Genomic DNA, 26,343 nt, shown 5'->3' with positions numbered 1-26,343 from the left:
TGAAGCTAGCCTTGCTTGAGCTTTTCCATGATGTTGCATAATGAGTTGTGCATTTATTTCTATTTCTTAAAAATAACTTCATTTTCTTGCTCTGGGGATCTGGCAATCTTGTAAAAGTTTCATGAGGAATAACTACCTAGTAGGACCCACACATTTACATTAATTTAAATTATCCAGCCAGCTATTTCAGTACTAATGTGGATATATGTTTTGGACCAGTGTCTGCAACTTAACTCTGCTTTTAAACGGGTACAAATCGTAAGTCAAAGGTGGTAGGAAATCTTTCTGAAGTTCAAAAGGAAATATCATGAGCAGTGGATGCAGTTATTATGAGTGCTGCTCATATGGTTCTCATTCATTATGGACGTAGAAGCAGACTAACGAGCTCTGCGGCGGTTTTGCATATTGACAATACTGAACTGACAAAGACTGAAAGAGCTGTGACAATAGAGCAGCAAGGGGAATCAGTATTGATCATGTCTGGGAAGAGAGGCTGAGGACTAAGGAAGAAAAATGTATTTTGGTAACCCTTCGAGTGTACTGTAAGTTCGTGCAGATTTGGTGTAGGGTCAGGACTCTATCGTTCTTGATTAAAAAAGGGTTTTGCTCTATTAAATTGAGATGTGAGGAAGTGGGATTTGCATATTCTTAACTGCTTTCCAGCAAGGTTTGAAATGATGATTCAAGAAGCAGAAATGTGTTTTACCTTTTGAAGGCCATTGCCCTTTCCAGCTTATTGATAAGTTTTTTCTCTTTTAGGGGTCAATGCAGTATTCTGTCTTCTGTAAGTCATTCTGAAAGTACCTCTAAAATTTAACTTTGTACGCTTTCAGTTCTAATGCTTTATTGGACTATTCTGTACATGCTTGTAGTCTACTTCTCCCAGCAGTCATTTGCATCTCAGGTGCAGATTCCTGTAGCATCTTAACCCCTGATTCCCTTTCTGATGCAGGATTCACTGTTTTATTCTGTTCCTGTGTTGAAACTACAGCCTGCTAAAAGAATATGCTCCCAGTTTAGCAGGATGCAGGGCCTTTCTCCTCCCTTCGTTCAGGTCTCTCATTAGTATGTTCTTCTGTGACTCATGCAAACACACTTGACTCGAATAGTCTTCCTGCTACAGGATTACAGTTTGGGAAATACGTACACACTTACATTAAAATACAGCCATAATTTGATTCTTGCTTCTAAACTATGCATTCAAAGTATTTTGTGGTGACCCTTTTAAACCAGGGCAGGAAGCATGTATACACAGTCTTGAATTTTCCCTGTAGCTATTTTATAATCCAAATGACCACCATCTCCTTTGACTTCCTTCCCTCTGTATGACTTCCCCATATCATTCCTTGAATTTTCGAGAGAATTTTTTTTAAAAGCATCTTGTGCCTTACAGAGCACCAGACACATTATTCGCGGTTAGCAAATACAAATTAACATTTATTGTTTTAATTTTATTTTTCCAGTCCATTTCACCACATAATTGTTGATTGCATAATTATATCTGCTAACTTCACATGCAATTATTTGTATTCTGGTCAGAAGAAAGTTTACTAACCAAAGTTTCACAGAGGTCAGTTTCTGTGGAGGGTGTTAATGTTTTTATTAGCTACTTTATTTGCTTGGTACTGTAAAAGGTACATTGTTTTTGACTTCTTAAGCTATGTTCAACAAGATCTTTAAGTAATGGGGATGCTGTAACCTCATCCGTTTTGAGAAGGAATCCAAACTGTATCAGTTCTGAAGGTACACACAGAGAAATAGTGAGGGAACCATAAGGACTTTGAGAGTTACTAATATGGTAAATAAAGCCAAAAAATGCACGTTAAAGCAACTTCTGTTATGTCTGCAAAAAAAAGGGTGTCTGAGGTCAGATGGCACTGTTGTTGTAAGCTTTGAAAGTCATCAATTTTCTTCTCATATATTGGCTTGCAACAGAGTTTATAATGCATTCATCATATTGTATTGGACTTAGTGTTTTTAATTTCTTCACTGGTAGAAGGGGACAGTGATAAAACTTAGTTTCCAGAATTCAAAATTCAGTCCATGTTGGCTAAGTTCAACCTTCTGCTGACCTCCTTACTGCAGGGTTCTGAAAGTGGTAGCTTCTCCAAGTCTCTTTCTTATTAGTTCTTGGAAATAATTTATATTATCTTATTAAGGTCAAAATTGGATTATTTTACACTGAATTCGCTATTAGATTGCATTGCATTTTCAAACACAAAAACAAAGTCCTTTGCAATTTTGGGGGGAATCTGTCTTGTAAGTAGTGCTTATTTTACTTTTCTGAATTCCTGTTAGTAACTGAGAACAACTTTTTTTCCCCACTTGCAAATGGATAAGCAAGACCTTTCTGGATATTCTGTTTGTTGTCTCTTTGTTAAAATTTTAAAGTATTTTGAAGAATGCTCTTCCTTTTTTGTTAATTTACTTACATCTCTCTTTACAGTATTCTCTGTGGCTGTAAAAGCAAATCTGTGTTGGGTTTTCTATATTTAATAAGAAAGATTGCTGTGCAGAAGATTAATCTGTGCATGAAACTTCAGTGGAGAACTTGGTTTGGAAACAGAGTCTGTTGTGCATGGGTAGCAAATTCTCTGTTGTCCAAGAGGAAGCCTGTGGTGCTGTCTTTCCTTGCCCTCTATAAACTGCCTTGTACAGACAGAATCACGTCCCATGCAATGAATGCTGGACTCGCATGTTGGTTTCTTCCTCTGACATGTCAATTGCTCAAGTAGTAATTTCCAATTCCTTTCATACTGAGGGAGGAAAGCAATGGTATTCAGTCTTCAGAGAGTGGAAAACCCAGGATTTTTAGCTTATGCTACTTTAAGATTTTGCTTCAAACCACTCTTGAGAGTCTGTAAAAGCTCTGAAGATAAAAATAGTACCTGTGTGTCAGGTGTTGACTAGCATTCCTTCATAAAGCCACAGGAGAAATGATATACTCTCTTCTTTAGTTAACTTTTGTGTTCCTTCAGAAAGAGCTTTGTAGATGTTGCTGAATAACTTGTTTTTTTCTTGAAGGAATATAGAAAACCATGATGCCTTGATTTCATCCTGACACCAACAAACATGATTGCACAGTTTTGTCTGGGGCATTGGTTCAAGGCAGTCTTGAAAGAATGAGTGTCTATTACTTAATCACCAGGAATGCTTAATAGTTTTGTCACAACTGTTTTCCTTTTTGGAGGCTGTAAGTGTTTTTGCTGTCTTGCCACACCAGATATAGAAGACGTGCCGTGATGAATTACCCAATGGGGATTCTGCTGCAGAAATTGATGCTTGCTAAATAAAAATCAAAGCCTTCTTTTGTCTCCTTTGGTCATTACAGTAAACGGCTGGATTTTAAATATGTCTGCTTATAAAGCTGGGATATGCATACACAGTTGCATGCAATTTCTGGGTTTCAGAGGGTTTTTTTGCCACAAAATAATATGATTATGCAGATGTTCTGATACTGTTCTTTAAAGCAGTTGATTGCAGATCTGATCATGAAAGATGATCAGCAGCTAGCATATATCATCATCTTCTGATCCAAACAGGTTCCTTTGGGAGTCAGCTGTACTGTTTCAGTATGTTGTAATTAAATTGAGTGTGGTTTAGGTGTCAGAAATTACTTTATAATGCAGGATAATGGACTTAAAGAGACTTATTTGCAGAATGCAAATGTCCCTTCAAGGCTACATGTTAAGAAAGAAAACAAGCCCCCCAATATTCAGTAGGAAGAGAAAAGAGGGAAAAAAATTAAAGATCTGATTTCTGATCTTGTCCCTAAAGAATCCTTGCATTAGAGTTAATCTGGACTTAATATACAATAGAATAATGTCTGTTACTTGTGAATTCCAGTCATAAAGTGCTTTGTTTGAAATATTAACAAAGAAAAAGGTACTTATTTTTTTGTTTTACTTAGGATTGGATGGGTGGGGGATAATTCCTGTCAATCAGACCTTTAAGACTTGGAAAAATCCATCTTATTGCATGCAACAGGTACTTATATGCCTGGTTGTTGTGCAGTTTCAAGCAATGTTAATTTCCAGAAGAGTTCATGTGAGTAGTAAGTACTCAGCATCTTTCAGAATTAGACTAATGAGAAGCATGAGAAGGCTAATGTAGTTAGGAAAATAATGGATTTATATGCATAGTGAGAGCTGTTTGTAAATCAGCAGGTGGTTTCTAAAATATCAGAAATTAGCGAAATGTTTACTGATGTGATTTCTTTCTGAAAAACAAACATGTTTTAAAACACTTAAACATTAAATCTTCAAATGTGAAAAGCTGTTTTTTTTTTTTTTTTTTTTTTTTCAGTTGTCTTTTTTTATTTGTGGTTTGAATGCTCAGACTCTTGAGGCTTCAGGACCTAATTTTATTTTTTGAAGGGCCCAGTAGGAGAAAAAAAACAAACAAACAAACAAACAAACAAAAAAACACAACAACAACAATTTTCTTGCAAACCATATATTTGGATAGGTGGCATATTTCATGCTGTTGAACAGACAGGAAAAAATTAGGTGACACCAGAATTTTTTATATATATACATATTTTATATACCAGAGTTTTATATTTGTGTGCATATACTTTCATACAGAATACTAGATTACGTTTCAGTCCGATAAAACCTGCTTGGGACTGAATTCATTAATAACATAAAGTAGTGCTAAAATACTACACTTTTTTTTAGAATCATATGTATAAATCCAAGCAATCTTTGAATAAAAAGTGTCAAAGTACATAATTCTCTAGTATAAAATAAACAAATAAAAATCCTGTAAAGTAATTTGCCTGTGTGCCATTTACTCAGTTTAATACATTGATTTAAAATGAAGCCTTGGCCCCTACCCTATCAATAGCTGTTGAATTGCGTATGTCTTCTCTGAAAAGGTTTAAGGCTTGGTGAAAGAAGGAGTTCAGTTCAGAGATCTTTAATCCAGTTTCTCTCTTTTATTGAGTTGCACAGCAAATATCACCCACTGCCCCTGCCCCCAAGTTCTTCTTTCACCAGTAATACTGATGGGGAAATATATGCTGCGCTGCTTATACATAATTTAAAACAATCGTGCTAGCTTTAAACCCAACATCTTTCTTCATCTATCATTTATCTCATGATGTTATCTTCTATACTCAGTCCCCTTCAGTAAGCACAGCCTGACGCGTCTTGTGGCCTTTACCTTGCGCGATAAAAAAGATGGAAAAGATGCTCGGCACCACCTGGTGAAGATGAGGCAACCCGGGAGAGTGGTGCTGTAGGAGCAGGTGACTGATGCTGAGAAATGTGCCAGTCTGGGGACACAGCTGAAGGATTGTAGTGGGGAAGGGGGAGGGGACAGGGAGAAAAAAAGAGCAGGAACATTAATACATCTTCCTGAGGTTTGATGGGACATATACTGCCTACTGTTCCATCTGGTGCTTATGATAGCATGGCATATTAGCATGCTGCAAGTTCATAATGTATTCAGGGCGAGAAAACACCACTTGCATACCAATTGAGGCGTCCTCTTTCTCAGAGCTGCCTTTGAATTTCAATGATGTTTATGCCTTCTAAGCCATGACTGAGCTGAGCATTTCCGCTCCTGGAGGAAAAGCAGCAGTAAGGGACTCTTGCTTGTGTGGGCTTTCTTTCTCCTCTCTTTATATATATATATATATATATATATATATATATATATATATATATATATATATATATTCTCTCTCTCTCTTTATTTATTTATTTTCTTTATTTATTTATTTTTAATTAGTTTCTTCCTGCTGTCTCCTCCCAGTTTGTATTATAGTGGAAGTTAAAAGACAGGTTGAGGTTTTGGACTAGCTAATGACTTAGCTTCTGTTAATATTAAATTAACTTTTGCTTTATGATTCGAGTCTATTGTCTTTTTGCTCATCTCAAAAGGCTTAAATGTACTTTTTTATGACATTTTGATGAAATTAATCTAAAAGCAGTGTCATGAAGCATTTAAAATATAGCACATTGCAATTCTGCTTTATATTCAGATTTTCTCTGTTGGTAAATTAAAGACCAAACAATACTTAAAATTCTGCATTTCATGGTGAATTATTTGGGCCCTGCCTCTTCAAAGATTTGATTTTAATTTGATATGTGCTACCATAATAGAATAAGTATCTGAAGCTGAGCAGGCATGTAAGTCTTTGTTGTACTGAGGTCTTTTTATTGATTCCTTGCAGGAAATGTGTAGATATGTTCATTTTATTTCTCCCTACCCTGTCCTCTTTGAAACTGCAAGGATTGACACTTGACTGGAGACAATCTAAAAATGCACCGTAGAAACTCTTGACTGCACATTTTGTTTCTGAACTTGTCAAAGATTGTGATCCTTTTATGGCTCAGTGCTGTGAAATGCTCTGCAGTCCTCCTTCCAGTAGGTTTTGGAAGTGTGAAGTTTACATACAGGGAAGGATATTTGATGTAGGATTTTCAAGCTTCTGGAGTAATACAGGGTACTAGTCCCATTTGCCTCTGTTTTGTGCTACTAAACCACAAATTTGTGAAGTTCTACCTGGAAAAAGAAGACTACGCAGAATAGGAAGGCAGTATCTCTGGTCCAGATCTGCTTAATGAGTGCGGGTGGTGTCTGGTCCCCTACCTGCACAGCTGGGCTCTTGCTCCTTCCCAGAACCGACTGTGGTTTGAGGCTTTAGCTTAATCTTTGAAGTGTACAACTGTCATGCTAATATAACTGCAGTAAAAATGGACTAGTTAGTACTTTGAATACCTTCACTTTAATTTATTATCAATTCACTTGATTACAAGAATAGAAAACATCTTCCAATAGTTCTGATCATTTCTTTCAAATATATCCACCCATGGCTTTTATAAATATATATTTTCAGGCAGCCATTTAGCCACTCTTGCATAGATAAGAAATGAAAAATGCATAAGTCATCTTGACAAAGAATAAATTGACTTCTTTCGGTTCACTATCTCAATATCTGTTGTCAGATGGCTTAAGAACATTCCTTGTTTATTGATAGTGCATTTAGGCCTAAATATTAATGTCTTGGCTTAAACGCTAATTATTTTTTTTCTTAATACGTTCAGAAAGGCTAATGTTACTGAATAGGAATGTGGAGGAGGTAGTGTGGGTAATTCAAGCAAGTTTAGTCAGCACTTACAAGATTCTTGAAATGTTTCTTGATGTCCTACAGAACTGTTAACATCTGCACGGCTTGTGAGAAGAGCCACATTTATTACAGCTGTACGCTAGCTAGAATGCAAAAGAAAGGGGGGGATCTGAGTTAGGAATGAAGCAGCTGGCTTTCAGCACAGAGATTTATCATTTTACTCTCATTACAGACCATCAGTAAACTCTACTTGGACTCTTACTTCAGCTGCTGTGACATGGCAGATTGAAGGCTTGGGAGTAGCTATCAGTAGATATAGTACAACAACATACACAGGGTTTAAAAAGAAGCAAAACTTTTAGATAAATAATCACAAGTGAAGTTTGGTGTTACTAGGAGGTGTTCCAGTATGACATAACATGATGCAGAGCATGTGTTTAAAGTCTACATTTGAGTAGACAGGAAAAAAAAGGGGGGTGGGGGATGAGGGGAGGAGGAGGATAGTTTTTTTTTTTTTAACAATAAGAAAAAGAAACCGGAGATCCCTGATGTAATATGTAATAATATTTTGGTGTGTTTGTTGAACTTGCTTTTTTCTGTCTTTTTGTGCTAGAAGAGAACATGGGAAAAGAATAATAAATATCAGAATCCCATCTTCTGTTTCACTTAGAAATGCATATTTCAAGAATCATTGTTTTTTGTGTCCAAGTTTGGTCCTTTCCCTCACCCTCCATTTTCTTCTCAGCCACTGAGACAGATTTAAGCCCAGACTATGCCGATATCGTAGCTATTTGTTAGTTGTCACAATCTTCATTCATTTCAATTAAGATCAAAGATTTTTGTAGCTTTGTTTTCTCATTTATCTATTTGATGTGAATGAAAGCTGGTATTTCTTTTGTTCCCAATGGTTTATATAGCTTGGTGTGCTTGCTCTTACCTTTGTTCTCTTCACATTTTAAATGAACCTATTCTGATCTTGCTCTGTTAACTCCTTTATAACATGTCCAAGCCTTTCACAATATGAGTGCCAGGGTCTTTTCCTGTATCTCATACTGTTTCTCAACAACTTCAGCAACTGAGGCAGCCGCACATATATATTCCTGTTCCATATTGCTCTCCTTATATAGTAGTTTTGAATAATTTTCTAATATTTTCTAATACAATTGTGTGTTCAGTTATAGTGAAAACAGGAACAGTTACCCATTAATAAACAGACTTTGGGCCCAACAGGGACCTTTGTGAAGAAGAGCATCCTTTTGCGAGAACTGTTGATGTATTTTTGTCTACTCACACTTTCTGTTGTTCATACTGTGATCTATAGCAGATGTCCATTGTGATAAACTTCTCTGCTTTTTATTCCTTCTAGAAGGAATAAAAATTAGATACCTTAGACTTTTCACTGGTACACTCATCATCATTTAATTATAGCATATAGCACTGTAAGAGCACTAACATACAATTACTGCCTGCTCTTCTTTCCATTCTGCTGATGCCACAGCACAGGCAAAGCAAATTTTTTTTAACATTTCAGTTATGAAAATCACCACATCTGATCCAGCAGTGTTCACCACCTCATACCTTCTGTAGCAATGTTCTTGGTTTCTCAAAGTTTATTTCCACTTAGTCCTGTGGAAACACATTTTATCTTAATTTTGGGCAGACTTGGCATTGAACAGAATTATGTGCAAAACAGTGTAGCTCTGTAAGTCAGAGCTCATAATCACCTCTGGAAATGACCTGTTAAGTTTCTAATAGGTCATTTGTATGCACAGTTACTGAAGCTACTTGCTCTGTTGCAATAATTATGAAAAAGATAATGGATAGGAACTCATTTGGGGACAAGTATTTGTGTTAACTGTTCAGCATTTCTTCCAGGTACTCTGATTTTCTCTCTCTCTCTCTCTTTCTCTTCCTTTCCCCCTTTTCATAATTCTGGAATTTTCCTTGGATAGTTGTTGTAGTTCAGTGATTTTTTATTGCTTCATACATATCCAAAGAAGTTCAAAGCTTTTCAGAAAACTACTGAAGTGTTTTACATTTTTTATTCAAAGTGGAAACCATAAAGAGGTGTGTCCTCACAGGAGATCCCAGTGAAGTCAGTATCTTTCTATGCATTTGAATTGGCTCTGCCATTGGGATTTAGCTTTCTTACTGATATTTGGTGCCAGAAGGATGTTTTATACAAATGTGTGAACTGCCCTAGTAGGGCTTTTTAAAATTGTTATTTCTGCCCTGTTTCCAATTTTGTTTCTTCGATTTGCTATAGATCTGAAGAAAATCTCAGTGTTTGTTCAGTTCTGTGTGTTTTGCTTCAAGAAAGAAATGGTGTTAAGTTTTGGTGGAGTATTTTCAAATCCATGTGTTGTCACGTGGCTGTAGTTCTGTGAGTACAACCTGGGTATTTGGACATAGTCCATGCTATATTGTAGGCATCCAGCTGTCTGATGTGCCACTGGCTGAATTTCACTTTTTGAATATTTCCTATGGAAAGCTATCTTCAAAACAGGACTAAATGTATGTGTAGGGATGTATGTGTATATAAATGAAGGGGGGAAAGAGGCATCTGGCTCCTTAGCTGGAGTAGCTATATGACAATAGGAGGCACTGAAACTATTCTTCTGTTGCAACCAGTACTGCCAAGGGTTATACTTTAAAATTTGCTTTTAATTCAGTTACTCTTTTGGAAAAATAAAATAAAATGTTTATAGACAAAATTTGGAGAGAAATGCTTAACATTAAGTTTGGTACAGTGGAAATGGAATAGTATATACTGATGTATACATACAAAGTATCATAACCTTCCCTTCACGTATTGTGTGGTTGAGGTTAACTTTCAAATGATAGTGGAAAGAACTTTTCTTAAAGTATCTTCCTTTTATTTTATGAGTACCATACCATTTATTTTTAATTTTCAGCACCGAATCAGTGAGCCCATGGCACAATATCGGCTCCCTCTGGTGGTCAGCAGTCACCTGGAACAATTTCTAGTGACTGTTAGCCAGAGCCTGCTTCCAGCCAATGTTTTACATGACACCTACATGGCCTCTGTGAATGCAAAAGATGAATCCTGAGACTGTTCCCCCCATGTAAGCAGACTGCTGTGCTGCCCTCTCAACCACCCCTTCCTTGACTACATAATTTTTTTCTCTGTTGACTATTCTTTACTTTCTCATAAATATGGCTCCTCTTCTGGTTAATCTGCTTCTCAGTGAAGCAAGATACATAAATCCAAGTAGACCCAAGGGGGCCGTTGTCAGGATTGAAGGCCAAATGTACGGTGAAGACGTGTCTGTTTCCATAGCACAGAGAGAGTTAAATCTGCTTTTCATAAGGATAGCATGTACAAGAAAACTTACCACATTACCAAGGGTTAAGTGCATTCACATTGAACATTCAGAGTTCAAAAGCATCAGACTTCTTTACTTTGTCAATATTTCTCTTGCACTTGTAGCATTGAGTGGTTTCTCTCTGGTGTCTGACTTTCTGCCCTGCTGTTTCCCCACTGTTTAACAGTTCCTTCAGTGTAATTGAGGATTATTTCTTTCATTTTTTTTTTTTTCTAAAGCAGAGTTTAAAAAGAAATATCATGGTAAGTATTTTTATATACAGAATTCAGTAAAACTTGATTAAATATGTGTATAAATGTAGACACATATAAGTACATCTATAGAAGTAAACCATAGAAGTCACACCAGTCTGAGAAGGTCAATGTTAGAGTGCTGGGTTGGAATCATGGGTTTGGCAGGCTTGATGAAAATGTGGACAGGTTCTATAAATGTAGAAACCTTAGTTTCTATGTGTTTGTAGAATAAAGCAAATACATTTCATATGAATCTGCTGGGCATGAAGTGAAAAGTATTTTTTACAATTGTCAAACAATACTATGATATCTGAAATTGTTTTAATATTTTGCTTGTCTTTTCTGTGTTTTCTGGAATCATTGTTGATTTTTTTAATTCATGCTTTAGCTGCATGTTTTTATTATTTTTTCATTTTTTGCTGTCATTTAAAATTCAAAAACAAGACTAAGATTACTGTGATGGTTTAAGATCTAGAAAAATTGCATATAATTGTGTGTCCTCTGTGAAGCCATCTCTATTGGTTTAACTGCAGCTGTTTTCTGTATCTAAAGTTAAGATATTCTTCACTCTTTTAAGGATCGGGGACTAAAAGGCTAACCCAGCACCACTGTTCCTGGGGGAGCTAACCTGATCTCTGTGACAATGGACATTTGTGTGAATTCACTGGCTGGAGAAGGAGGGTTAGGCTGGTTTTATGTTGGTGTGATGAACATAAGTTTCCTCCTTTCCCCTTCTGCTTTACATGCTTATATTATTACTTCCTATTAACATTTAAGTATGCATGTGATATATTAGGCCAGACAATTGATTTGAAATATACTTTTGCTAACGGTAACCTTTGTTTTGGTTGTTAGCTGATTTGTCAAAAAGTATTATCACCTCGTTAGTATATCAGATGGAAAGTCTCAATTTCATGTGAAGTTGATGAGAATCTCTTTCTTCCCTCCCATCATTCCCTCCCATCACCCCCCCCCCCCCCCCCCCCCCCAGTGCAGCTTTCAGGTGTGATCCAGTGCCCCAAATAAAACACAGTTGTTGTGACATGCAGCATCCAGGAGGAACTGGCTTGTAACTAATAATGAGTATTTTCTCACACTCTGTCTAGACAGTCAGTCATGTAAACACAAGATGTCTTTAACAGCATCACGTGATGATGAAATGATAGTCTTCCAGAGCATGTATTTTCACAAATGCCGAAGTACTGATTAAGGTAATAAATTGCACTATGTAGAGATTGTCAATGTATAATACTGAGAGTCTTTTCTCCTATAGTTCCACTTCTCCATCACAGGTAGAAGTAGTGAGAGAGTAACAGTGGCAGTACCCAGTGGTTTGGGGGGGAAATCTGTTTCAGCATATAATTTTTACTGATGGATTCATACCTGTCTTGGCTTGCTGAATAGAAAACAAGAAGTTAGTGTGCCTGGAGGCAGAATTAAGCTAGATGAGGAGCAGTGACTCCCATGCACACCAACCACACCGTAGAGCACTTTGAATATCTCTGTTTCTCAAGAGGCGAAGTCCTAGATCTCTATGGAAATATTTGAACCATCTGTTTTAGCAGCTTTAGGAGTTATTAAATTAGAGGCTCTAACTCTTCCTTCTTTTCAGTGGTTACATATGGAGTCTCATTTCCTAATTTAGCTATTGATGTTAGATGGCAGAAATTAGGCATCCTTCCTACAACTGCAGTGGTATTTGCTGTTGAGAAGGAGTTCATACTTTCGCCACCTGATCTGTCTTATGGATAAGGTCTCATTCTCCAGGCCTACACACGTGGCATAATAGAGCAAACTTCAATGTGTGAAATATCACAGGGAAGAATTAAGTTCCCAGATAGGAAAAACTGTGCAGTCTGACAAAATGGGAATTTCAGAGCTTGATTTACCAGGTGAGGGGTCTGTCCTGGAGCGGCCAACATTTATTGATACTCAACAGGATCTTGACTTTTGTACAGCATATTCCTCACGAGCAAAGAAAGATGTATATCCATTACCTTCTCAGTAGTCCCTATGTCATTTAGATGCTTAACCATGGAAAATGTCACCTCTTATGCTCATAGGAATGATATATGGGCATAAAAGACTTCTGGCATGTTTTATAAAAATAAGTGAAGTTTTTTAATAGTACAGCTGCAAAAACTTTTTTGCTGGCAGAATAAGTTAACACCTAATGTTGTCCTGAATCCAAATAAGTTATTTTAGATAACTTTATCTACTCTGAAATTGTATTAGAGACTTCAGTTCTAGTTAAATATAATGGAATCCTGGTATCAGCACTCTCCTAGGAGTTCTCTAAAATGAGCACAGCTATGCCTTAACACTCTGGTGTTTTTTACTACTGCATAAGTGCATTAAAATGGCAGAAAGGAGGGCTTGCTGTTGAGGAGTTCTCATCTCCACGCCTGTAGGAGAGGCCAGGGAGTGGATTTGGCCAGTGGTTGTTCTGACTGTTCTTTCTGACTATTATTTTTGTTCTTCATTTTGCTTGCCAGGAGGTGGTGTACACCTCTTCTTCATTTCATTTGGATCTCAACATTCAGTGGTCTGGTTTTGAAATTGTTTTTGTTAACTAAAAGAAAATTTCTCGAAACAACAGTTCCTAGTTTGGTAGCTTGTCAACAGAATAAAGCAGAACAGATCCAGGAAACAGGAGTTACAAATATAGTATTTTGATAATGATTATGGAAATCCTAATTAATTGCATTAATTATACATACCTATATTTATAAGCATTTTTATGACTTTTGGTGTGGTATTTAAAATAAATCTTCATTGTTTTTGTCTTAAGTACAGGCTGAGGGATAGCAGGCCCTCAGCTATGACAAGGAGGCTTTCTGTGGTGTACTGGAAATATAGGGCTGCTGCCACACTTTGGCCTTTATTTTGCTTGTCTGTTCTTACTAAAGTATTTCATAAATTGTTATGGTGGTAGTTGATCTACATTTAGAATGTATTCTTCTTCCCTACATTGCTTTTTATGTTCAAGCAATTTTATATGGTAAAGCCAGGGAAGGCAGAAGGGTAAAAGAGGTGTTTAAAAAAAGTGCAATTCTGATATGATTCAGTTTTTAATTCTTAAATAACTAAAAGTGAATTTATGTTAGTTTTGAAACTGTCAAAACATGTCAGATTGTTGACTGAAAGGAAAACCAAATACTTTTTTTTCTTAAATGAGATTATATGGTAAGCCAAGTTTGTTTCTTTCAGGAGAAAATAATATGTCCAAGCAAAGCCAAGCCATAATATTTTTGTCTCAACTCTGACATTGAACTCATGCAATTATCTGACCTCAGTTGCTAAGCCATGACTCTGGAACACGTTTTTTTTGGATGGCAACCCACCCTAGAGATCTGAAACTAACAAGAGTGCTTCTGCTTTTTTGGGTTGGTTGTCATGGTTGTCATTTGTCATTTGGGTTGGTCTGTCATTTTGGGTTGCCAGTCAAGTTACCATTACAGATGAAGAACAGGATGCAAAGCATAGTCCATCATTCACCTAGTTTTCGTGATCTATAAACTCTTGCTGCTTGAACTATGGCACGGGATCACAAAAAAAAATAATAATTCCTTTCAGGTTTTGACAGACAGAGTGGAGATTGCATTATTCTCATTGCTTTTTTTTTTTTTTTAAGCACATCTGAAGAAAGCTCTGATAACTTAGCCTGAGATAACTTTAGTGAACTCCCAGGATGCAGAATTTCTCCTCAATTCTGCATGTTAAATGAGAAGAAATGGATAAACTGCATAAGCTTTAATTTATTTTCAATAATAACTGGTGATATGAAAAGTTCAACTATCTGAGTGGAGAATAACTAAGATAAGACTGTAGCAAAAGTTGTGAGACTGCTCTTGCAAAAGGGTCATCATATGAGTTTCGTACCAGTAGTGTAAAAGCAGCAGTGAAACGTTATGTCTTCTTGAAGTCTTGCCTGTGGACTTCGCTTCCATCATTCACCTCATTCACATCAACCTTCCTTAGGGGTAAAGCTTGTAGGCGTGATGTTTTGTGACAGAACATGGAGTCTGACTGTCTGAGCTGCTTACTGATGCTGCTGTTTTGGGAATTGTGCAGGGAGGAAAAGCTCTCCACCAGAAAAATCAGGAGATGTTTTGTTTCTAGGCAGATTCCATGAATGCATGTGATGCTGATAGGAAGTTTCATCCATATTATACCTGTTTGAGGGCAGCTGTATGCACAAGAACATCCTTTGTGTTAAGGTTTTTGTTTATTCATTACAGAAAAGTCAGAAAGCCTAAGTGACGAATGGAGTAAAGGCTGATCCAGTTTCAAACAAGTCTGAAGTGTGCTTGACTTGTTGCGATGTTGTCCAAGTGTTGTGTTTTATGGCTGCATTGTAGGACTTCCAGGTTTTCCCAGGTGCATGGGCTGTAGGTAGGCTATACCATATATATTTGTCTAATACCATGCTTATAGCAAACAAGACCTTTTCAGCCAAGGCCAATACATTTCAATATAATTCTCAGTAAACACGACCTGATGCATTATTCCCCAATCCTCATTTCATTGTCCTGCTGTAGGCAGTGGCAGGACTGTGAGGTGCGAGGCCACGAACATTGCCTTCTCGTGCTGGGCACACTGTGTGCCTCAGTTACTGACTTCAAGTGAAAATCTAGAGGAGGGAAGGTTCTTTGATGACCATAGAGTGATAACATTATGGATGGAAGAGCTATGTAACTGTTCATCTTTGATGGACTGATGGGTCTGTCAGGTTCATTGCTACTTGGACTCACAGTCTTTAGTTATTGGCTTGCAAATTCCATGCTGTCACTCTCAAAATGATCAGAATTAGTCCAATGTCATCTAGGTAACCATCCTCAGTCTTTAATGCCACAGATTTATGTCTCAATTTACATAATTTGAGTGACAGGGGCAGGTTCTAATCCTGTGTCATATGCAGGGTTTGTACCTTCTGTGAATTTAAAGGAAAAAAGGCAATGGACTCTTCTAATTTGGCATTTTTTTATTTTTATTTTTAATGTGTTGGCACAGAAGTAGTAAGTACTGTACAATCAATATAGAGCTTCTTTTAAGAATCTTTCATGCCTGAATATACATCTGGAACTATTTGCACTAACTAAAAGTAAAATAAATGCCACAGCATATTATACCATACTTTTTTTCATTTAAAAAAGGAAATTGAAAACACACCACTCCTAGAAATGCTTGACATTGAATTGGCTATTGAAATGGTATCAGTAAAGTATTTATATATTCCATATTTTGTTCCATACATCAGCTTTCCTTGATGCGTTAGACTTGGAAGCATGCCACGCGAGCTGAAATGTTGCCATATATGAAAGACCGCCTTGTTTTAAAAATTGACTAAATCATTTAGGATACAGGAAGTAAAGGAAATCAGTTTGAATACATGCACATCTCTTTTTGCCCTGCTTTTGCACATTTTACTTTGTCTCTCCCACGTTTGCCTTCAGAAATTGGCTGGGCTTATGGTAAATATCGGTGCTCACCTAACAGCTAAATAATAGCGATAAAAATAACTCCTGCCATAAAACCTGAATGAATGACAAGAACAGCACAGTTTCATGAACCAAGAAATCCGCAAAAGAAATATCATAATTTAAAGTTGGTTTTACAACATTATTTAATTTTAAACGAAGCAAAATACTTCTGTGGTAAAATCACAGTTCTTCACTCTTTGCTGTAAAAGAGATTCAAGAATGTACATTTCAAAATCTTTTTTTTTTTTTTTTTTTTTTTCCCCTCAATATAATCCAAAGCAAATGCAATTGATCTCTGCATGCTTGAAACATATTTTCTGAATTTATTCTAAGTCTCTCACTGCACCAGAGGGTTGTGTATGTGGATTAGGACTAGCCCATTATTTCACCATCTATCTCCATCCTGAACTGATTGCAGAGAATAGTGAAGAATGAAATGCAGATGTCTCCTTTTCCCTTTGGTTTGGAGTACCTTTGGTTTCAGCCCCATTTGATCAGAACTGTGCTAAGGAGTCCAGCTCTGTCACTGCTTAGAGGGTTTCTATGGAAGAAGTCTTTGCATCTGAAACAAGTTATTCCCTCTATATATGCAGCCTGTGCTCTGAAAGGGGTGATATGAGATTCTGCATGTATGAAACTTTCTGTCATGTCCCCTTTCTGTCATGTCCCTGCTAATTCAGGATTATTTGAAATGCCAGATTCCAAGAGCACCAACAACCAAAAAAAAAAAGTAAAAAAAGAAAAGCAACAACCCCCCCCCAAACCAGCAAACTTTAGAAATGGCAAAAGCAGCTTTGCAAATGGGGAGTTCACTTTGTCACAAAAGCATAAACATGTTTGGAATTCAAGAAATTAAGTCATTTTAAGAGATGGTTCTCTTTCAAATTTGTCCACATTTCAAGCAAAGCTCAAGGTATACATGTATACTCCTATTTTTCAACAATTAGAGTATATATGTATATATATATATATATATTTTTTAATTAAAATTGTAATGATTTGTAATGAAACTGGGGTTCTAGGCTATGTATCAGACATTACCAGCTTCACAAGTTCAGGTCGTAGGGGCTGGGAATGCTTTGTCAGCCACAGTTCTGCTTTAAGCTCTGTCACCACTCCAAATGAAGCTGGTAAGGCCTCCAAACTGGGTGGTGGAGTAGAAGAGCAGCAATGTACACATCCTCCTGGTCCCATAGTGCCCTGAGAAGCTCAGAACTCTAAAGAAGGGAGATATAAATTAGAGGTTAGGAGGAAATCCTTCACTCGGAGGGTGGTGAGGTACTGGCACAGACTGCCCAGAGAAGCTGTGGATGCCCCATACCTGGAAGTATTCAAGGGTGCACTGGAGGAGGCCCTGGGCAGCCTGGTCTGGTGGGAGGTGTCCCTGCCCACGGCAGGGGGCTGGAACTGGGTGGGCTTTAAGGTCCCTTCCAACTAAACCCTTCTGTGATTCTATGACTCTGCTGTGAAGGTAGGTAGCAGATAAATACCAGCATAAAGGCTCCTGCAGGAGCTCTGCTAGTGAAGAGGGCGGAAGGGTAGGAAGTGAAAGACTCCAATGGAGCAAGCTGTTTTCCTGGGCTGTGCCTTAGAGTGGTGACTTCAGAGCACGTGGAAGAGCTTTGCATTTTGTATTGTAGTTCTTCAAAAGACCTCCCCCTCTCCCTCTGCACCATAAAGATAAGCTGGTACCTTGATTGGAAGTGTTTGGAGGTGTACTTGGAAGCAGCCTTGTATCTCCTTATAGAAGGTGCTGCTACAGACAACCAGAGATAAATCTGTCTACCATTGTACAGTAGCAGTGTGTGTGTTAGGGCTTTGCAAAGGGGGGCTAATCAAAAGTCAGTGGCCTGTAGAGTTTGTTCCCCTCCTCCAACCACAGAAAGGTAATTAGGAACAATCAAGCCTAATGTCAACAGATTTATACGTAAAATACAGGGGTCTGTGGCTAATTTCAGCGATCTGCAGGTCGGGTGGCAGACACTGTTCAAGGGAATAAAAACCAGTCAGAGAGCAGCTGAACGACAATCTGCAAGTAGAGGGATGAGCCCACACACTATTTCCCACTACAGCATTCCATTTAAGTAACCAAATATTGCCAGCTTGTCGGAAAAGCCTTCCCCCTCCAGTCTGAGTAGACCTGAGCTCTGGTGTGCAGCGAAGTTGGGGAGCAGGAGAGTCGCGGTTGGTTGCGATACCAGGCTCACTTTTAGGTATCAACAGCTGAATTGGAGGATGCAGCCTGTGCCTGCTCAGTGTGAGCAGCAGACTGCGAGCGGAGTTCGATTTCTCTCACTCTTTCTTCCACCCACCTCCATCTCCTCCCTGCCTGTGTCTGTGCTCCCACATGCTTCAAATCTGTGTACCTGGACTGCCTTCCTTAACAGTTCAGCGTGAGTGTTAGCAGAATGAAAACCAGATGGACCAGCAGTTCCCACTGTTATCTCCCCACCAGCTCTGGCAAGCCTCCCTTTCTCTCTCCTTTCTTGGCATGGCAGAAATATTTTCCTTTATTTAGGAGGGCTCGGGCTCACTGCTGTGCCTCTTTCCCTCTGTTGCAACATGAGCTGAAAGCTATTTATTCCCTTGTTGCTGAGGTTGGTTGAGGTGAGTGCGAGATGAATTCAGCTATTAAGGAAGCAATTAACATTTCAAGACTAGTTTTCATAGTTCTTTATATTAAATGAATGGCTTGTTGAAGATATAGATTTAACTGCTTGAGTATAGCGATATGGAAAGGAAATTTTGTATAGAGTGTTTTTTAAAACTTTTGTTTTCCAGCATGTAATAATTTACTGTTGCTTGATTTGTGAATCAAACCTCACCTGCCTGTGTAGAAGCCTTAATATTTAAGCCAGCATTTTGGATACTGTTCCCTATACTACTGAGGTTTACTAACCTTAGATCAAAACTGCAGGTCCTTTACTACTGTATCTGTATTCCCCTCATAGCATTTTTGGGGTGTTTAATTGTTCGTCATTCCCAAAAGTGTGTAGCACTTCACACGCTGCATGTCTGTATCATACTTCCTTGGTTTCAAGCAACTGAAGATTGGTATCTATCATGTGTTGTTAACTTTTACTTCTTTTTTCCTTCTCGTTCTCCTGATAACTAAATGCTCTAATAATTAAGTGCTTTGAGGCTCTTCAAAACACAACGTTCGTTCATAAAACATGTGCACAGCATTTCATTTCTCTTGGTGTCTTGCAGGGAAAACTTTAGATATATGTTTTTTATTTATTTATTTATTTATTTTTGTGAAGTTTGTATAATGTTAGAACAAAGAATACCTTCCCAAAGTTGAGTGACAGAGTTACTGTCAGAGAACATTACTGACTTCACTATTGTCTTGAATTGAAATCACAGATTAATCTACTAACTCACTAGCAGTGACATTTATTTGTTTTGCAAGATGGTTTAATGGAGCTCATGAAGACTTGTATAGGACAGTGCATAAAACAAATAATCCTGACCCTGGAAGAAGGGATGTCAGACTTTAACTCATGCCTATTAAAAGCTAAACTTCACCTTTACTCAAGATGGCTCACTAAACTGCTGGTGTGAGCAAGGAAGTCTTAATTTTGCTTTCAGTTGATAAATGTCATTTTGCCCATTCATGATAAATGAAACATAACAGTTTAAATGCTTTTCACTATTAATATTTAATTATTTATTTACATCAATGTTAACATAGAGGTGTCCAGAAAAATGTTTGGATAAAGAAACTATTTATGTAGCTTCTGTATCAAGTATCTGGCATCTTTAGATCTTTACTTGCAAGACAACTGTTAGGTTTTTGCATTTGTTGTTGTTATTTTTAGTATATTACAAGTTTTGAACATTAAAGTTCATACTGTGTAGAGGTGCAAACTTAGAATTTTTTTTTTTTTTTTAAATCAATATGAATGTGTGGAGATTGACTTACCATTTTGACATGTGTTTATTTTTCTTGTGAATGTGAGAATATCCAAGGGCAGGGTGGTAAAGTCACCCAGGAGGTGTGCAGTATTTAACATAAGTATCTCTCCTTATCTACAAAGATGAGCGATGGAGAGGGTGTCAGGTGTTATATAGAAGATACATGACAAGAGCTGGCTTTGACCAGTATCCTTCCCAATATCTTACCTGTACTAAAGAGCTTCAGGTTTAAGTTCTGCAAGAGTTGTCGTAAGGGGATTTATTACCTTTCTGTCTCTTTGTCTATTTTTTTTTCCTCCTGGCTAACGTTGAAGGGAGGTGGCATTATTGCAGCTCCAGGAGAGCTTGGGAGGTAGCATCTGCACATGCTGGAAATAAAAACAAAAGATAATGCAGCACTACTACAAATGAGGTCTTACCATCTGTGTTACACCTTCTTAAGTAAGGTTCAGATGATGTAATTCTGAAAGAGCACACTGGAGTAGATAATCAGGTGTAATCTTTTGCGGCAGATGCTGCAATGGCTCACTTCCTGCGTTAGCTTTTAAACTTTTTTTTGGAGCGGATGTGCTTGGGGAAATAAAATAGTGTGTTCATGTGGTGTGTTACAGATCGCACTGAGAAGCATTCCACAATGCCAGACTCACCTGTGGATGTGAAGACACAATCCAGGCTGACGCCTCCAACAATGCCACCTCCTCCCACTACCCAAGGAGCTCCAAGAACCAGTTCATTCACGCCCACAACGTGTAATTAAACTTATTTTCTTCCTTTTCTTCCATATTCTTTCTTTCTGTATGTAAACAACCCAAGTTTTGAAGGGAAACTTGTATGACAGAGCTGCAGCAGCATTTGATTATACTGCAATATGTAACTAAGCACAACTAAGATCACAACAGATTAATGTATCCTTGATTTATTAAGACATTCAGCTCAGAGTTGTGGTAATTTTGTTGATAGCTTGGCTGCAGTGTCAAAGAACAGTGAGAACTAATTTTCTATGTCATTTATGCTTAGAACAGTCATGTGAGAAGTAAGGGAAACTTCCTTCTTGTCTTGTATGTATGCCATTCTTTTGTTTTGTTTAAAGGATTCTGTTCACTTTTGAATATAAACTTTGGTAGTTATTGTTTAGGGCTTTGTGGTTTGTTTATATATTTAAAGTGGGGTTTATTCATAAAGAAAATACTTCATCCCACTAGCGATTGAATGAAGAATTTGGATTTAAGTGCTACAAAATTTCTAATTAGTATGGATTAAAAAAAAAAAAAAAAAGGTCCTTTTTATTGTTTTGTCTTGAGATTTCTAGCCTGTGACCACTTCTCTAAATCACTCACGGCTGGATCTCTGTCTCAGTTTGCTGATGTAAATACACAGGAAACTCTACCAGTCTTGGTGGAATTATTCTGCATTCATATCAGTGTAACTGAGATTTAAATCTGGCATGTTGTCTGGACTATTCTTTTCACAGTCACAAAATGATCCACATTTCTCTTACCAAGATTTAGCTGCAAATTTTTTGGTCTCTTTTATATGCCTTGTAATAGTATAAACATGAGAATGTGTTTACATTTCACATTTTAAATAAAACAGTTTTAGAACAGTAGAATACATATGCCTAAACAGAATGAAGGCAGCATCTTCTATTTGTCTTGCCTACATTTTTTAGCCCCTTGCTGCCTGTTAAATGCCTGTTAAATGCCTTACTTAAAATTCACCTCTATGCAGGAGGCCAGCTGGAAGCCTTTGTACCACTTATCCCAGTGAACCCTGTCCTGAGGATTTACATTGAACTTAAACAGTGAGGAGCATTTGTGCCAGCTCTTTGCATAAACTCAGATTTAACCCAGTGACCCTGATCCTGCAAGATCTGCTTGTTTTGCTTAACTCCAGCACCTGAATCATCCTAGGAACTGCTCGGCTCTAAAGTTAAACTGTTTTTAGGTTTTTGCAGGATGGGGCTCTTGCAGATTAGGCTTTTCTGTCTAATGTACTTAGCATGGTTCAGGATGATCTTGGGCGATGATAAAAGGAATAGACAATGTTCTTCTTTAGTCTTTTCTACAGTTCTCAGTGTACTCATTAGATTTCTGCATATTATTGGAAGGCGTGTGAACCATAGCTGCTCATTTTTCTCTCTCTCTTTTTTTCCCCCACTATTTAAATGAAGACTAAAAGTCTAATTTTAAAGTTAAAAAGATTAAAAGATCTAATTTTAAATGCCTTTTACCCTGTCAGCTTTTGGAGTTTGGCCTTAGCAGTTCCAGTTTGTATATAGTAAACAGTCACTTCTGTTTGAATGTCTGTTACACTTATTACTACTACAGTGAGAATGCCTGTAGGCTAAGAAGAGCAAACTTGTTTTCTGGTCAAGAGTATGCTTGTTGTTTGCTTTGTTTTAGACTATTAAAAACTCTTAAGATATATTAGTTTGTTGAAATTGTAAATGCTAAATTCTATTTTATTAATAACATGGTTATGTTTCATAACAACATAGATGTGTTTGACAGTTGGCAAATTCAGACATTGTAAAGAAAGAGATAAAATCATTAGTAGGGGATGGGCTATTGCAAATAAAAATTGTTTTAGAGAAATTGCATTTGAGGAATATTTCTTTATCTGTTTTGTTGAGGGAGAAATTTTGCCTGCCTTTGTCCTCTTCATCTGTCCTAGGGAATGAACTTGGCTGTTCTCAGCTTTCTTGATCATAGCCCCATCACCCTCTGCCTAGAACAGCCCAGGAACAGTGACAGAGTAGCTGGGTTTTGTCAGGCTAGAGCAGGACATACTCTTCCCACTCCTCATTTACTAAGCTCATGGTATGATAACTTCTGTCTATGCAAGTTCCTTGCAATCACCATGTATTTGTTTACTCAGGTATCTCACTCTACTGCAGTGCATGGAGAGCATGGCTTGTTGCTTAACTTACAGAGACCAGCTTTTTTCTATTTCTGCATTTTCTGTTTCTTGTTTTCCCTAGCCCATGCAACTAGAGTAGGCAACCAACATCTATGATAAAAAACAGCAGAAACCAGGTAGCCATTCAGATGGCCATTTTCTCTACTACCTCCAGAAATGCACTGCAGTCACGAGGACAAAAACTCCTTTAAATGAGGGTTGTGATGATCATTTAAATCTTGTAATAGGTGTCCACCCTCAAAAAGAAGTTGCTATCTAAAAATGACTGTTGGAGGAAATTACAAATAAAAAAGGGATGTTTAGTCATTAACAAACACGGAAAGCTCAAGTTGCTAGTTTGTCGTGCTTTTAAATAGGAAGCAGCGGAAGCTATTAGCACTACACATTTTTAACTGTAGGTACTTCCTGATTTTTGATGTTTTTTGAGATACAGTGATGTAAATTCAGGTCTTAGTGTTTTGGAGGAGAGCAGCAAATTGCACGAATGAGTGGTAAAACAAAAAGGTGGGTTGAGTGGCTCCCTGAACAGAAACCAGCAAATTTGCACAGGGCAATGGCCAGCTGAGAGAAGCTGCTGCTGGGTACAGTTCTGCACTGCGTGCCTACGCTTAGAAGTGCACTGGTGGCTTCTCATTTGTAGGTAGCCATCCTTTTTCTTGCCACTCACTGTCAGTTTGGCTAGTCAGACTCAAGCAATTTCAACAGAGTGTTTGACTGTTACTGTTTCAAGTAACCTGGGTGGAAAAAGATGTCCTTGGTTTGATTCTGTGCTCTCTTCTGGAGTGTGAATAAGAATTGAACTAAAATAGCTGCCAAAAACTCTGTTGTTGTCTTCAGTATGTCTGCATGAATCTTGTTGCCATAAATTTCGAACTCTTAGTGCTTCAGATAGTTATTCTCACAGCAACCTTACAACAGGAGGGAAATGCCTTCCTATCCTTTTTAGAGATAGAATTGGCAAATGAAAAGCTGAGTGATTTCCTTCTGGTCTCTGAGAAGTCTTCTCCTGAAGCCCAGCTTTGTGCTCTAGCTTCAAGGCTTCAGGCCACAGCAAGCGTGGCACCATTTGTACCTGCACAAACAACTTAGTGTGCTCCATATGTTAGCAGCTAAGAAATGTGTATCGGAAAAAATAACCTTCTCATTGGGTGGTGTAAGGTTAAAACGTGAAAGTCCTGTTTTATAAACACAGCTGTCAGTTGTGTGTACAAAACACGAGTAAAAATATTCAGAGATAAACTGAGGCTTCGTGAAATATGTCTGCACATTTTTTCTACCCCAAAGAGCAATTTTTTTTGTTGTTGTTCTCAATCATATATGCGCTTGTGCTCTTTTCTGTGTATTTTTTTTTTCCCTTCCTCTATTTCTTTCTTTTTAAGATCCTCTGACAAAAGGCTGATAATCAAATAATGCTTTTCAGGTCCAGGAACACTCTGGGGGGCTGTGTGACAGGCAGCTACTGTTACTTCCAGTCCATACACTGTTCAGTAGCAGATACTGTAATATAGATATAAACTGCAATGTCATTCTGTCAAAAAGCTAATTGTCTTTGATTGTGCAACTTAATTAATTTTAAGGTCAAGCACAGAAAATATAAGCTGATGGATTTTCCCCCCTGTCCTCTTTCTCCCCCTCTGCCTCCCTCTCTCTATTTTATCTTCTGTCTCTTTCTCTTTCAGTAACCAATGGCACTAGCCATTCACCAACAGCATTAAATGGAGCTCCATCTCCTCCTAATGGCTTTAGCAATGGGCCATCCTCTTCCTCTTCCTCTTCTCTGGCTAACCAGCAGTTACCACCAGCTTGTGGAGCTAGGCAACTCAGCAAACTGAAGAGATTTCTTACAACCTTACAGCAGTTTGGCAATGACATTTCACCAGAGATTGGGGAGAGAGTGCGTACCCTTGTGCTAGGACTTGTGGTAAGCAAAAAACAATGATATAATAACTGTTATCTTTTTCTCTTCCTTTCCGTCCTTTATGCTTGACATGTTTATTATGCGCAAGAGTGGGTCACATATGCATATACCATACTTGTATATACCAAGAGCCAGCTCTTGCCCCCAGAGCTAGCATAAATGTCTTGACTATTTGGCTACAAGTGGCAGCTTTTCTCAACTGGGTACAGACTAGAACGGTATAATATTATGCCATAATGATGTAAAAGGGTTTTTGCTCTATACTGGCAGCACCCCTGATATAGACACAGCTTGAATTATATAATACAGTTAAATCTGTTTTGGCTTGCCTAATTTAGTTCACTGGGGAAAAGAGAGTGCCCCTATATATATAGCAGCAGAATACTGGTTAAAAGAAAGAGTTGAATACACGCTTGGACTGTGGTTACGCAGTGGAAAACCTTTTCTCAGTATTCATTGAATCCAGTGATGAGGGACCTGACAGTGTATTGATACTTAAGTCACATTATTTATAAGATTATCTTTATGTGATTATATGTCTGAATGGTAATTTCAGGTTTTTCTTATCTACAACCGTCAGGTTGGGCTGCTGTTTTATTGGCAAACTGTTGGGAATCTGGCCCAGAATTCTTTTTATTCCCATTAAAGTCCTTTTGCTGCCAGACATTGTTGTCTCCCATGTATCTCCTTCAGTAATAATTACATATACCAGGAAAATACTGTTGCAGTGCTCTAATTTACATCTGTTCTGAGCAGCTGCAGTTGCCATTGCCTTCATTTGGAGCAAAGACTGGCAGCACTGTTTAGTACTAGGGCTCAGGTGGTCTCCACTTATATCTTCACAAAACACTACCTGAAAGCAGTGAGACACGTTCACTTCAGTCTGCGTTAAAAGGGTGGATAATGTAGGCAGTAGAACTTCAGCAAGAACTTAAACTACTCTAAGCAACAGGCGCTGAATGTCTGAGATACTGGTGGTTTCCTCTGAATATTTTAATAAGGTAATAATTTAATAATGTGGCATGTTTTTCTTTATCCTCTTATCAGTATCAAGAACAAGTTATTAAGCAATTTCAGAGTGTTTTGGTTACTGTTTCTCTTGCTAAGTGTTTTCATTATTTTGTCACCAAGAAAGATTTTTTTTCTCAACAGAATTCTACTTTGACAATTGAAGAATTTCATTCCAAACTGCAAGAAGCTACTAACTTCCCACTGCGACCTTTTGTCATCCCATTTTTAAAGGTATTGCACAGTTCAGTGATCTGGAAAGTATTTCAAACCATATTGTTGCTAGGTCACAGATGTGTGTTACAGTTTTTCTTTTTAAGAGAGTCAGGAAAATGAATAACTTTTAAAGGCTTCTTTCCATAGCTTAGTGGACAGAACTGCATTTGAGTATGTAGTTTGGCTATTCACAGGAGCTGTCATTTTCCTAATTGTATAATCA

General features: G+C 37.7%; 1 protein-coding gene across 2 annotated transcripts in view; it reads left to right on the top strand.

The window, feature by feature from the left end:
* Positions 1 to 26,343, top strand: part of RUNX1T1 (RUNX1 partner transcriptional co-repressor 1) — a 111,367-nt gene that overhangs the window by 41,626 nt on the left and 43,398 nt on the right. For both annotated transcript variants that reach the window (XM_082754058.1, XM_082754057.1), the window contains 3 exons: positions 20,671 to 20,808; positions 24,658 to 24,899; positions 26,049 to 26,138. In XM_082754058.1, the coding sequence (XP_082610184.1) occupies positions 20,671 to 20,808; positions 24,658 to 24,899; positions 26,049 to 26,138 (470 nt within the window). The remainder of the gene's footprint in view (positions 1 to 20,670; positions 20,809 to 24,657; positions 24,900 to 26,048; positions 26,139 to 26,343) is intronic.

This window comes from Aythya marila (assembly GCF_965140915.1).
Source record: "Aythya marila genome assembly, chromosome: 2".
NCBI lineage: Eukaryota > Metazoa > Chordata > Aves > Anseriformes > Anatidae > Aythya > Aythya marila.
The sequence above is the reverse complement of the archived record's forward strand: the minus strand, read 5'-3'. Positions and strand labels throughout refer to the sequence as shown.